Genomic DNA, 14,631 nt, shown 5'->3' with positions numbered 1-14,631 from the left:
ATGTTGAGAGGGATCTTTGTCTCCAAAATTAAACACCCTGTGATCAGGCACAGAATAATAAGTCTTTTCACTGAATGTACCTGGTTGCTGGTATTGAATGGCTTATCGTTGGCAAAAGTTGTATTTTCTTTAATGTTAATGATAGTGAATTATGTTTCCTTTTTCTTAGCTTGCAGTGCTTAGTAATGAGCCTGTATATTTTTTAAACTTTTCTGGAAAAACGCTCTCTGCAGCAAAGTTTATTTTGTGTTATTTGATAACCTGTCTTGGGAGTTTCTAACTACTATTGCAGTTGATTGTTGAATTGGGGGAAGTAGTGAATAAACTGTACTGTTGTCAGGGCAATGACCTACTCTTACTGTAAAAGACATTCTTGTGTCCGTTAGAATTATTATCCCTGATATACGCAGTGCAAAGTGCCCTTTGTGTCATTTCATTTCTGCTCAGTTGCTAGATGTAAACGGTTTTGTGTAATCAAACTTTCCTGAGGAGGCAGCTTTTTTATTTTTGTTTAAAACGCCTCTACCATTTGGGGTTTCTGCTATGTAATCACTTTCTTGGTTTATCCTGGTCATTGGAGTAACTCATCCCAGTATTTATTTCAATAACGTACCTCGTGGAAGATGTCTCTGTTAATTTGAGAGTAGATACGTTGAAAGCCGCAGGCCACTTAAAGCACAAATACATAAGAAGGGAAGAGTCTCCTTTGAAAAAGGCAGCTGGACTAGCAAGAAACTGTACAGCTCTGTCTTACTACTCTACCTTTAAGTTTGTTGATGTTGGCATTCAAAGCATATCCTGAAGGTATTTCTCAAAAAGCCCAGGAGGAGAATGTTGTTGCTCTTCTCCTTGGTAGAATGAACTGAGACCTCTCAGGTTTTTCATGTGTTCAAGAGTTGGAAGAGGTTGGGATCTTTTCCTTTTGTTTGTTAGACAAGTAGAATATCATTAAGTGCTAAGCATCAGCAATGATGATGCTCCTTAGCCAAGGTAGACTTTGTATTTGGTGCTAGAAGATGAGAGAATGTATCATCATCTGTATTCTCCAATGTTGACCCTGGTACAAGCTCCTGGTGTGAAGCCATTTTAGGAAAATCACTTTCTTAAAGTAGCGTGAGAGATCTTTGTGGCTGTAGCGTCCATTTAGTTGTGTAAGATCTGATCTCTATCGCCCTGCGTCCTCCAATATAAGCAGTAGTTTTTTTCCTGGCCTTCACAGGGGATGCATTGCCATGGAATAGTGATCTGGGTTGTAAGTGGAAATGCCTGTGGGGAGGAAGGGAGGTTCTGGGTTTTAATGCCATTCCCTTTGAGCCTGAGCTGTTGCCCTTACTATCTTCCAACCGTTGGCAACAACTCCTACTTTAATCAAGTGACCTCTTATGTTTCTTGGGGTTTAGCTTTTGCAGTGAGCATACCTAGAGAAATGCAAATACTCTTTGACCTCCATTTCATTTTCTCCTACCTCAAGCTGGTTTGTGATTATGTGCTTGCTTGGATGTAAATGAGTGCTGTCGTCTGTCTTTGAGTCACCAACCATTGAATGGGACATCTCTACTTCTTCAAAGGTTATAATGAACACTGCAGCATTTCAGGATCTCCCTGAGGAGATGGCTTGTTGTCTTACACATCTCTCGGTGAACTCTGGCTGTTCATGTATCCGGTAGCAACCGGAGTGATCCTTGTTAGCCAGCCATTGACACAAACGGCCATTTCTGCACAGAGCCCTCAAACAGGACAGTATGCTGCTCATGCCTGCTGAGACTACCTTGGCAGAGCTTCTTTTTGTAAGTACAGCGCAAGTTGTATCAGTGGCCTCACCAAGAAAGGTTTCTCCTAACAGCTGCAGTGTGGCCAATGAAGCTTTGTATGTACTCTCTTCCTCTATACCATACCATGTTCTGGAAATGCCTAGAGCTAATCCAACTCTCAGTAAAGCAGTCTTGTAATTACTGTTTGTGTGAAAGACTTGCCTCTAGGTAAATATGTGAACATCACTGTGTGAACTCTTTACTCGGAGACGGAAAAAGTTCTTAGAAACGTGCAGTCTGTGTGTACGATTATTTCCCTTTCCCTCAGAAGCCTTCAAGAACATCTTAAGAATCCCACAGTTGGCACTGTATCTGTTCCCGCTCATGAATGGAGCGTAAAGGAGGCCAGGCATAAGCCTGTGAACACTGCAGCGCTGAAAAAGTGCTTCCAGGTGAGTAAAATCTCTGTACGTTCATTATATAAATATATATGTGGACTACATATCTCTAATAATTCAATTTATTACTAAACCTCCTTTTATGACTTCCTGTTATTAGTTTACTTGTTTCTTCCAACTTCTATGTCAGTACGTCAAGCACAATACACATTCTATAGCAAAGGAGTCAGCCGTTTTCATATTTTGTTTAGTGCAAAAAGTGATAAAGTTCAGACTATAAAAATCTGGCTATTTTACAATAGCCTCAAAATTCTAAGAGCCATCTCTCTCACAATTCACCTTTACTTCCTAACTAGTTAATTAGCTGTCCTCTTCCTTTTTTCCTTCTCTTAGCCTCCTAACTTTTTCTTGTGGATAAACTTCGTAGTCTGCAATTGGCCAAAGATCCTATAATGAAAACATTTCATACGTTTATAGTGCACCTCACAGATAGATTTAAGTGACAAGACTACAAAGAAAGGCCGTGTGAAGATGAAAAACATAGCAAGTGATCCCTTTTCCACCTGAGAAACCCTTTTTCTCCACTTTCATATGCCTGTCCCTGCTTTCATACTTTTAAGCCCGTACGGGAGTTGGTATGCTTAATTTGACTTACTCTATCAGGGAGGCTCATATGGAATGCATTCAGATGAACTTCAGCCAAAAACTTCCTTCCACTTGCGTTCTGCTGCGCTAGAGCTGTGGTGCTACATACTGATCCTCTTGCCTTTGCACTTTACCGGGGACTCTTGTTCCTGTTTCTTCTGTCTCTGTAGTGGACACACAGACTCAGAACTCATAACCTGTTATTCATTACAGAACCAGTACTTTAAAATCTACTTTTTAGTAGATCTACTTCTATAGCAAGCAGATATTTTCTTTATTTGTTTAACGCTTATAATTATTGGGCTTATTCATATTTCCCTGTAAATGTGTTACTTGGCATTTTTAATAGGCAATCCTCAGTTCTTGCAATCATGTTAGAAACATTACCTTTCTATTAATGAGTAGCACTGTCCCATATATAAATCTATTCCTTCCTCTGAACCCATCTCTAAAAAAAACCTTATTATTGAGATGCAGTTTCGGGGAAAAGCTTAATCTGCAAAGCTGATTTGAATTTGTCTAAAACAGAGTGGGAGGAATGAGATGGCATGAGAAATTAATTTGAAATAGGAGAGGTCAGGACCTGGTAAGTATCAAATCTGATATTTAATATTGTTAAGTGAGCTTGTAATTTGAGATGTGATAGTTATTCCTAACCTGATTAGCAGCTGATGTGTGTTCAGGCATGAGCTTTTACAGCTAGTGATACAAAGCCTCGTAATTGGAATATTTGTTAAACTTTGTATTCTCTGTCTCGTCCAAGTTTTTTTTTTTTATTGTTATACACAACTTGAATTCTGCATATTTATTTATCTTCCACAAACACAGAAAGGCTTAAATCTGGGGCATGGAAAATAGAGACGTCAACTTTTCTAAAAACGTTCATGTCAGTTGGTATATGCCTTCACCTGCATGGCTGATTTTGCTAATTATTAAATATCTAAATGCCTTTAACTACTATATTAATGGCTTCTTTTCCAGTTATTGTTAAAATGCTAACATTATAGTATAAAAACATGGCATTTCTGATTTTTTTTTTTTTTTAAACCTTTCTATATAAAATTGGTTTGATCTCTAACATGTCTTTAGCACTGCATTGGGCCAGGCTTTGATTCACATACAAGAACTATATAGCTATCTGTTGCACATCTCTGTTCTATCTTAATCTCATCATTTTATGTTTCAGGTTTGTTATTATGTTCTTTGTAGTATTTACTCGATACGTTCATTTTTGTTCTTTCTCAACTATTATGTTTTTATTTTGTTACTAACACCATAGCACGTATGATACCATCAAACTCCTATTTTGATTCTGGACAAACAAAATAGGCTTAGTCTGCTTCTGAAACTTTCAGTCTTGGGTTTTCCTGCACCTTCATAAAGGTAATCCAAGTTTTTCAGCAATCTTGAAGTGCCAGAAAGTTTTTTTTTCTAAGAGGCTAAAACCTCTAACATACTTTGTATTGCCATGAAATATTTTTGTCCCATGTAGCTTGAGCTCCTTACCCCACTCCTAGCCAGCTGCTTTTAGTGTTTACTTTGCTTTGGCAGTATGCTCATTAGGCCTTTCTGTGAACTGATTTAACTCACTAACCTGGGGTAAATTGAGGAGGAATTAATTTTTGTCTGGGTTAATAAATTATTCCACTCATCAAGAGCCTGATGAATGCCAGAGCTGGCAGGTGGACAGAGGCAAGAACATATCCAGGAACAGGATTTGGGAGAGTAAGAATACCCATTTTAGGCTCCTGAGGCTGCCTCATGTAATTTGACTTAATTTTATAGGATCTCCTTCACTTTGTTAGGGAAAGCTAAAGAGCGTTCAATTTCCCTGAGCTTCCTTTCTTGCTTTCCAAATAGCGTTGGAACATAAGAGATATTTAAGTTATAATTAATTATTTATCCTGATAGCTATATACCTAAATCATATATATCCTGTTAAGCTTTTGATTAAAAATACAGGTAAAAGTGAGTATTTAGTTACATTATTGTATTTAACAGTTTTTCTTCTCTCGAAGCCAGGAGAACATAATCAATTGCATGATGAGTTGACTTCATTGTTATCTCATGTTAACGTCCTCCTGGGATAATTTCTAGTAGATTTGAGCCACCAGTGTTCACCTTGGCAGTCCTAAAACTCTTCTGTAGCAAATTGTTTTTTAAACGACTTAGAAGGCAGTGTTGGGAGGAGAGGACAGCGTTGAAACAAATCATTGCTTTGATGCTGACTCAACTTCCTTCTTCAATGATTGTCAATGTTATAGCAGAAAAATACAGAATTTGCACATATTAATTGGGGCACTTCTTGTACTACAGAGTAAGCCTAAGCTCTTACATATTTTCCTTTACTGTCGTCACGTACAGATTCCCACTTGTCACTCACTGATGCTAGTGGTTCATATGGAATAGTCCTTGATTCATGAATGCGCTTTTACTCGGGCGTACAACCTGCAAGATTTGTAGTGAAGTCGCAGGTTAAACCACATTGAATCCTGATAGCGTTCCTCACCCATGTGCCTGCAGAACAAATAAATTCTCCTTTAACTCACTGAAAAGGTGTTTACTGAGCACCACCATTTATGACAGCATAACGAACCATGGAGATACCCTTAGAAGGCCTAAAATTACATTTGCAGGAAGAGTGCTGCAAAACCTAACATGAATTTGTATGGAGGACTAACTCTGAATGTGAAGTTAGATATCCTAGTTAGTTTGCTACTGTTGAACTTCAATCAGTGAAAACCCTCTGTAATCTGTTGGCATATGAGTTCTATTTTACCCTGTCAGAAAGCAGTTGCATGTTTTGTGGGTTGCATTAGATTATTTTCACTCTCTCCATAACGCTTCAGTTCTCACTTCTGGTATGCATGGTATAAGTTAATCAGTCACTCAGTAAAGTAATTACTGAAGTCTGTAGAAAAGGGAAAATGGCAAACAAATGTTTTGGTTCTACTGTTTTGAAATATGCATAAACACTGGCCCGTTGTCTTGCTGTAATCTAGTATATGTTGTATTGCAATGAACTTTGTTAATTGAGGGAGGTGTAACAACTTGGCACTGGGTTAATAAGTTATTAAAATCAGGCTGACACAAAAGCCATGTGAATAAATTAAAAAATATATATTTGCAAGGAACAAAGAAGTGCTTTAAAAACAAAATTTCATATAATGACGGGGCTAATACATGCAAAACGTGTTAGACTTTCTCCAAACATGGAAATAAAGCCACAGCAAGACTATGTATGAGTTAACTGAAACTATGCAGCTCAAAATGCTGAACCAGTCTAGATTTACTGGCGTTAGTATTGTCCTGTTTTTAGTCAAATAAGATCAAGTCTGTGGGTGAACTATACCTATTTGTTGATTACAGTGCTAAACACAAGGAACAAGAAGTTCAAGTAAGTAGTAAGAATAAACAATAAGTTGTGCTATTTTCAGCATCATCTTAGAAAGACTAAATATATCAGCATGGACAACATGCATGTCGATTTTAAAGATTTTTAAGACTGGTTGAGTTATTTATCAGACATGTCACTTTAGGTCAGAAAGATAGTGAAAAATATTTTGTTTTCAACAGCTTTCCTGAAAGGAAACAAAATGGAACACCACTCACTCCTCCCTTCTGGCTAGTTAATGCTCAGCATACTGAGTGCTGTTCCAAATACATATGTGATTTAAGAAAACAGCCTGCCAATGTCACAATGATTAATAAAAGCATTGCAACTGAATTTTCAGTACAATAATAAAGTATCACATTGTTGGGTTTGGAGTTGGAAGCATACTAGGAAGATGAAGAGAAAAGTTGGGGGGCAGAGGAAAAAGTAAAGCACAGGGCAAATCCCCTATACAGGAACATTTATTTTGCTGCTACTATTGGGACTTTGGACTGTTTACTAGAGTTGACAGGTAGCTTCCAAGTACAGGAGAGCAGAAGAGAGCAATACCTTTCTGTGTGTGCATGTGAAAGAGAACAGTAATTTTTACTAAAGATTTGGACTTAAGGGTTATTTTGTTTTTGTAAGGTCAAAACTGTTAATGTAAGTAAAAACCCCAAGAAGAGCCAAATGAAAATGAAAGGCAATTGGCTACAATTACAGCTTCAGCTGAAAATTTCTTCACTAGCACATGATCTCAGGTTTGTATTCAGGGATAGTGAATGAGTGTAAAAGGGAGAGCAAGAGGGCTTATTGCCACTGCTCTTTCTGTCATACTTGTACCATCATCTGTGTAGCTTCAGCATCATTCAAAGCTAGAACATATCATTCCAAGGGTGCCCTCTGCGGGAGACGCACTGGCACACAAACCCAGATTAGGTATCAATGCCACCACAGATGTGGAAGAAGGACTTGCGTGCATATGTTTTTCCCAAAGATACTAGTTGGTCTAACAAAACATACTACCCTTAGCAAAGGAAGACTTTCAGGTAAAGGCTCAAGCATGTTCATTGAATTTACTCATTTGTCTTCTACCAAAAAAGACAACATACTCATTACGCTTATTGCTGTTTGCGCAACTTTGAATGGGTCATGTATCCAAAAGTTAACAGCTGATAACTGGCTTCTGCCTATGAAAACTTGTGGTGTGCGTTTGTATTATCCCAAAATAATTACCTGAATTTTCTTCCTAAGTGCTGTTATACATCATATAAAAAGAGCTTTTAGAGGAAAAAAAGGATAGCAAGAAGCTAGTGAGGAAGAGGTAGAATATTGTTCTTCCACGAGATAGTCTTTTTAGCTAATTTAATGCTATTTTGTTGTTCTTTCTCTACTGAACTTGAATGTGGCATTTATTTTTTATTGGTTGTGGTCAAACATTAGATAACTCGATCGTTAATCTATCTGCATCTTTAAGATCCAGTCTATAGTATATTTGTGACCGTGTTCTGTAAAGGGGCTACAAGGTGTATCAGATATGATGTTCTGACAGGGAGAAAAAAGGCAAACACTGCATAAAGTACACCAGTGCTGAACAGTTACTGTTTACTACTGAGTGGCCTAGGTACCTTTGTCCTGCAATGCCATTACATCTTTCCAAATTTCTCTATAACATTAGTGCATTATATTCAGAGTTGTTTTCAAAATCCGATGCTGGAACGTTTAAGAGCACTATTAATAATAAAAAGAGTGTAGGTTTTTGGCAGCAGCCTTATCTTACACCTTTACTTTTATCATCAGATAGTTCACTGCACTTCCCAATGTCATTGCTGTGGTGTGAGACCCAACTACCTCTGCACTAAAAGCTGATATGTCTTGACAGCACGGTGATAAAACATACCTAGCCTGTAATACCAAATCCTTCAAGTGAAATTTCAGGGTGCATCTATTCCAGGTATCTGTGGGCTGCCACTGAAAAGGGCAGTCTCCCTCTCCTTCCCCTTGCTGTGTATTTGCTAACAGTTGGTGGTGGATCCAGCATTGAGGCTCAGCGTGTCAGTTCAGTAAGTTGATCTGACAGAAAACTATTCTTCCCCGCTCCCTCTCAGTTTTGTTTTTTCTCTCTCCAATTGCATTAGTTTGCTGAATTGTGTCACCTTGCAGGCAGGTGTTAACTAAATCCCATTAAGGAGAAAAGGAGGAAGTGCACTGGCAGGGACAGGACAGGACAGGACAGAAATGCCCCTTTGGGGAGCACCTGGGTTATGCCACACAGGAAAGCACACCCTCAAAGCCTGTTGCTGAACAGGCAAATCATCTGAGTGCCAAAGAACGTTATGTTACTTTGACTTGAACATACTGGTGTTATCAAGAATCATAGCAAAGAGTACTAACATGCTGTCTGCCAGAACACACTTACGGAATTATTTAATATAAGGTAATAAAAGCAGAGGGACAACACTAAACTAGCTGCTTAATTTGTTACCATCATGACTGACTCGGTGTTTGTCATCTATATTGTTGGAATTAAATCTTTATGAGCCTTCAAAATATCAAACATACAAGAGCTAAAGAGAACATTTCAGGAGACTTTGGAGGAATAACCACAGAATTGGGCAAAAGTATCAAATACTTGGACATACGTGGCATCCAGTGAAAAAACTACTGGAATGAAGCTTCTTCAAGGCTTCACAGGTAGGTAAAAATCATTAATGCCATTCAGGACCATTGATCTTCTGATGATGTCAGAACATTTTTCTGAATCACAGGAAGGCTCCCAGTTGGCATATTGCTAGCAGAAAACCCTTGAGAAGTTGTTCCAAGACATAGTAAGGGACGATATTTATTTTTATAGTGATTCAAAAGTTTTAGCTTCAAGTTTCAGCTATTAGATCTTGTCATACTTTTGTCCACGACACTAAAGAGCTCTTAGCAACTTTCTGTTCCCCAGGAATTGCTACTTAAGAATATAGTCAAGTATTTCAGTTTTTGTTGTTGTTGATTACACATATTGGACACCTTGATTACTTTTTTATAATTGTTATGGCTTTTAGCTGAATCCTTTTCCAATTAATTGATATTCTTCTCAAATAGTGGGCATTGAAATTGAATGCAGAAGCAGATGTAGCAGTGTGAAATGCTGAGGTAGTATAACTTCTCTGTTCTAAATGCTTTCTTCCATGAAATCAAGCATAATACTAGTTTTCTCTAGCCAGATGGCTGCACCGCGAGAACTTACTGTTACTCAGTAAGGCTCCTAGGTTCCTCTCAGAGTCACTGTCTCCCGGGAGAGTATCCCACCTTTTAAGCGTGGCCCTACCTCCTTTGTTCTTCAACACAGATCTTACACTTACGTACAAAAACGTATATTGTTTGCTCCGTCTAAATTCACCAAGCAAGTCAGGTTTCACTGACACCACCACCTGAATCAAACAAACTAGCAGTTTGATCCCAAAGACACCCAGCCAACATGGTCTGATAAGATCCGTTCATGTAAGCCTGTGTTATCTGGCACTCAATCCATTATTTTCTTTGATTCAGCATGTGGCTGATAAATAATTAAGTTATAACCGTATCTTGCCCCAAATCAATATGAGACTGGCAGCTTTATACAGTTCTATGATTTTTCCCGTATATACTTTTAAAAATAGAACGATGACAAAGGTTTTGAGGAGGATTTCTTTCCCTTACCAGTCTACTGAGAAGTTGTGACTATTCCAGAACTTACTGAAAACCATAGGCGTCATGCAGAAATGCTCCCTGCCCCCCCCTTTTTTTTTTCCAAAAAGGTCACAAATTATTCAGAGATGCGAACTGGGAATGAGTAGTTGCTACTTGACGTTTTTGCCACTGCCCTAGTGGAAGATGTTTCATCCCCAAAGTAAAGCAGTGGACTTCAGACGCGGTGCCTGGGCCCTGCGGCAGGCACACAGACGGGTCCCCCTCGGACAAGCAGCACCAGGAAATGGAAACAGCCGCGCACGAAGCAGACGTGAATCATCTCTCTCACGGACTACGTTTCATCCCGGTTTCCTAATACCTGGACCCTGGTTCCAACCCAGAAGCGTGGAGCTCAGTGGCTTTCTCAGCTCCCGGCCGTGCTCCTCCCTAGACAGACCGAGCGGGCGCGGCGCCTCGCCCGGCCTCTCCTGCCCCTACAGGCCAGCTCCGCGCACGCCGGCGCAGCCCCCTCTTGCCTGGGCCAACGCCTCGGCCCCTTCTCCTTTGCCCTTCCCCGCCTCAAGCGCAGGCCGCAGCGCCCCTCCGGCCGGGGGCTCCTCTTAACCGCCACAACGGCCGTGGAGCACATTAACCCAATCAGAACGGCCAACTGCCCTTCTCCCGCCTCCTGCCACGCGGCATGCTGGGAGAGGTAGTTCAGAGATGGGAAGTCCACCCGGCATAGAGCGCCGCCATGAACTGCACTACCCAGAAAGCTCTGCGGCGCCGAACCTCTGCTCGAGAATGAGCCGATTGACTGCTGGGGGAGGGGGGCAGGCCAATAGCGGCCGAGCCAGGACGGCTCCGAGGGCTCCGCGGCTCCGGGGCCAATGGGAGCGCGCGGCAGGTGGGAAGGGGCGGGGCGGCACCTATCGCCCTGAGCCGGACGGAAGGAGGGTCCGTGAGGCCGGCTGCGCGCAGGGGTCTCAGGTAGCGGTGGGGCGGCTCCGTGCCGGTGCGGCGGGAGGCTGGGCTGGGCTGGGCTTGCTAACCGGCGGCTGGGGCCGGCCCGGGGCTCCGCGCGGCCCTCCCCCGGCATCGTCCTGCCCGGAGCGTTATCGTTCCCCGCGGCGGTTTGGCTTGGCTCGCGCTCGGTCTCGCCCCCGGCTCAGAGGCGTCACCCCAACGGCCGCGCGCGCCCCGCCCGAGCCGCGCGCCGTAACGGTCTGGCCGGGCCCGGCTGGCGCTGGAGGCGCCCGTGAGGGAGGCGCTCCCGGGGGAGCCGGTTCGTGTGCTGCCGCCGCGGGGCAGGGCGCCGGCCGGCTGCTTGGGCGCCGCGGGGCGCTGGAGGAGGGCTCGAAAGAAGCTCGCCGTGATCGCCGCTGCGGAGAGCAAAGCCGGCAGGGTTGAGGGGTGTCTGCCGGCAGCCTGTGGCTTGAAGGAGAGCTCACACAGACAAAACCGAAAGAGCCTGGTCAGTTGTCAGGGTCGGTCCCGCAGCGTCGGTAGGAATGCCGGGGGCAGGCGAGAGTGTTTACCTTTGCCGGGCTATAAGGAGTAAGGCTGGGAGGACAAACCTTATTTTAGTCCAACGTGCTGCCGGGCAGTAAAAAAGCAAAGCGAGGTGGCCAGTTTATGAAGGCACTGTTTTGTGTCGGTCACGAATATTATTTCTGTCTCTGCAGGTCCTTGAGTATCTCGGACTCCAGTTTTTTCATGATGATCGCTGGGGTGCCTTCGGATGCACTGGGTCGAAGAATCTTGTGTGGCACAGAATATGCAACTGTGCGGTATGTTGGCAGTGTCCCTCCTACAGCAGGTAAATCTAATAACACTTACACTGAGTGTCAGTTTTGAAATTCCGAGGAGCCCTATGGGTGCTTAAGAAGGGGGGGGGTGGGATGCCACCCATAATGGATAGCCTTGGCATCATAAGAAAATATTTTATTTCTTAGCTTTTTCCATTTTTAATTCTATGTGAAGTGTACAAAGTGTTTCTTCTAGTCTAACACGTGTTGTTGCATGAAGAAATGCTGTTTGTGCAGCCAGTATAATAACCTTATCACAGAGGGAGACCTAGGAGAAACTTGCTAACCTCTTGTATGATATTCATGATAACTTTTGTTGGATGAGGTAGCTGGGGAATGCCAGAGGGTGAAGACCAAGACCTGCTGAACATGAACTAATGGATGCTTAGTGTAAACATTTGCATTGCACTTTTCTTGATGTTGTCTTGATTTACACAAACGATAAACTGAGGCTTTGCTAGAGCCTCATCGTGTATTTTGCTATATGGATGTTTGTGAAGTATGTAATTTCCTAGACTCAGTGTATCTCTGTAGTAATTTTGAGTGTGTTTATGAAACAATAATCTGAGTTTAAAAAGAAACCCTCTCAAGGCCAAAGGCTCTGCAGCTCGGTAGTCCAAATCTCAGTGTGTTTGTGGGCTGTTTTGTTTTAAGGCAGCCTCTGTTCATTGGTGTTGCTCACCGGTTTCTTGTTAAGGTCTTTGGGGAAAAGACACAGCCTCTCTCTGCCTTTCTGTATGACTTGGTACTGTTTACTTCTTTTGCCTCTCCACCCTTCTTCAGAAAACAATTTTTTGATGAGACTTTTCTGTAGCTCTTCAGTGTTAACTTTACGTCACTTGAAAAAATGACAAATGGTGATAATTTACAATTCTTTTTTCATTATTGTTCTTAAACAAACATTGGAAACTTCTAACCCGGAGTGTTTTTTAAGAAGTCAAAGTTGGCAAAAGAGTTGTGAAAAGGATTTTTTTGTTTAAACTGGTTGCATTCTTTTACAACAGAAAAGTCTTATTGCCTTCCTTTTTTCCATTGGTCTTCGTGGACAGTCTGTTCCCTGATCTCTCTGTGTACTGGTGCAGTTTGGGAAGGAAAGAGGCAGCCAGCAGTGACAGAGCAACAGGCTAGGAACTCCTTCAGTGGCAAGCAGGAAGAGCTGACCAGTCTGATTGGGAGGGCGCTATATGCCACCTTGGAAAAACTGTGATGACAAGGGTTGGGGAGGAGAAACTCTGCTGCTTGGAAGGAGGCTAGCGTTGTGCTCAGCCCTGGAAGAGGCAAGAATCACGGAATCGTTTAGGTTGGAAGGGACCTCTGGAGATCATCTAGTCCAACCCTGCTCGAGCAGGGTCCTCTAGAGCATATTTCCCAGGATCACATCCAGCCGGCTTTTGAATATCTCCAGGGAAGGAGACTCCCCTACCTCTCTGGGCAACCTGTTCCAATGCTCTGTCACCGTCACAGTCAAGAAGTTTTTTCTCAGGTTTAGAAGGATGATTGGAGGAACTGTAGACTCATCAGCCTCACCTCAGTCCCTGGAAAGATCATGGAGGGTGTCTACCTAGAATCCATTTCTAAGCACATGAGAGACCAGATGGTAACTGGGAATGGTTGTCAACAAGGGCGAGTCATGCTTGACTGACCTTCTGTGATGGTATGACTGGGAATGTGGACAAAGAGAGAACGGTGACTATAATGTACCTTGACTTTGATGAGGCTTCTTACACTGTCTCTAGTAAGAATCTCATTTGGCAGCTGGGAAATATGAGCTAGATGAATGGACTGTTAAGGAGGTTGAAAATTAGCAGGACTGCAGGGCTGAAAAGTGGCTTGACTAATACCTGGTAACATGCGAGTATTCTAGAAATCGGTATGGGGGTCTGTATTGTTCAGTGTCTCAGATACTGACACAAGAGTTCACCTTCAACAGACTTGCTGATGACATTATATGGTAGGAGGAGTGGCTGACGTGACAAATGGCAGAATGACAATCCAGAGGGACCTATATCAACTTTAGAATTGAGCCTTATGAAATTAAAGAAATAGTATGAATTTCCATGCTAGAGCGATATAACCCCACATATCAGTGCAAACTAGGAAGTAGCAGTAACCCATGGGGTTTGCTGTGAAGGACTTGGGAGTTGAGGTGGAATCCACGAGGAATGTGAACCAACAGTAAGCTCTTGTCACAAATAAGACGTGGATTGTACTGGGATGCCTTTGGAGGAACATGGCCAGCAAATCAAGGGAAGCTATTGTCCCCTACTTGGTGCTGGTGAGGTTGCACTTGGAATAATGCATCCAGTTTTAGGCCCTCCTAATTCACTAGGCATATGGATAATCTGGAGAGGGTCCAGTGGAAGGTTACCAGGGTGGTCGAGGGCATAGGCCACGTGTCCTGTGAAGATGACTGAAGGAGTTGGGCTTGTGTAGTGTGCTGAAGAGGAGACTAAATGGCAACCTGCCTACAACAGTTTGAAGGATGATGGCAAAGATGACAGAGCCAAACTCTTCTTGCTATTACTAGATTATATCACAAGGGGTGGTCACCACAAAGTTTGGCTTGTATGGAAGGTTCAGGTTGGAAATCGGGAAAAACTTTTGCACTACACAAGTAGTATGTTTTTGGAATAGGGCCTCCAGAGAGGCTGTGGAATCTCAGTCCTTGGAGGCTTTCAAGGCTTGGCCAAGTAAGGACTTGGCTGATGAGATCAGTGCCTGGGGATAATCTGCTCTGAGGGAGGGTGGGCTAGATGACCTTCAGAGGCTCCTTCCAACCACCAGTTCTATGGCTGTGATGCCAGAACTCTGAATGTATCTACTATATTTTTCAGGAATTTGGCTTGGAGTGGAATGGGATGATCCTCAGAGAGGGAAACATAATGGTATCCATGAAGGAACACGGTATTTCACATGCAGGTGAGTTGATTCCCAGTGTTAGCAAAGTGTATTGGCAAAGATGGTCACAGTTTTTAGAGCAAAATGTTTTTCTTGAG

The 14,631-nt window shown here is 42.5% G+C and overlaps 1 protein-coding gene across 2 annotated transcripts in view; it reads left to right on the top strand.

The window, feature by feature from the left end:
- The first annotated feature begins 10,709 nt into the window (after positions 1-10,709).
- The window catches only part of TBCE (tubulin folding cofactor E), a 38,301-nt gene continuing 34,379 nt past the window's right edge, over positions 10,710-14,631 (top strand). The window contains exons 1-3 of one of the 2 annotated variants that reach the window (XM_068938971.1): positions 10,710-10,817; positions 11,513-11,646; positions 14,470-14,554. In XM_068938971.1, the coding sequence (XP_068795072.1) occupies positions 11,544-11,646; positions 14,470-14,554 (188 nt within the window). In that variant the 5' untranslated portion in view covers positions 10,710-10,817; positions 11,513-11,543. Of the gene's footprint in view, positions 10,818-11,076; positions 11,302-11,512; positions 11,647-14,469; positions 14,555-14,631 lie in introns of those variants that run through there. The other variant, XM_068938970.1, reaches the window with a different exon arrangement.

This window comes from Struthio camelus, chromosome 3 (assembly GCF_040807025.1).
Source record: "Struthio camelus isolate bStrCam1 chromosome 3, bStrCam1.hap1, whole genome shotgun sequence".
In the NCBI taxonomy this organism is placed as follows: Eukaryota; Metazoa; Chordata; class Aves; order Struthioniformes; family Struthionidae; genus Struthio; species Struthio camelus.
Note: the sequence above shows the minus strand (reverse complement) of the source record. Positions and strands in the feature narration are given on the sequence as shown.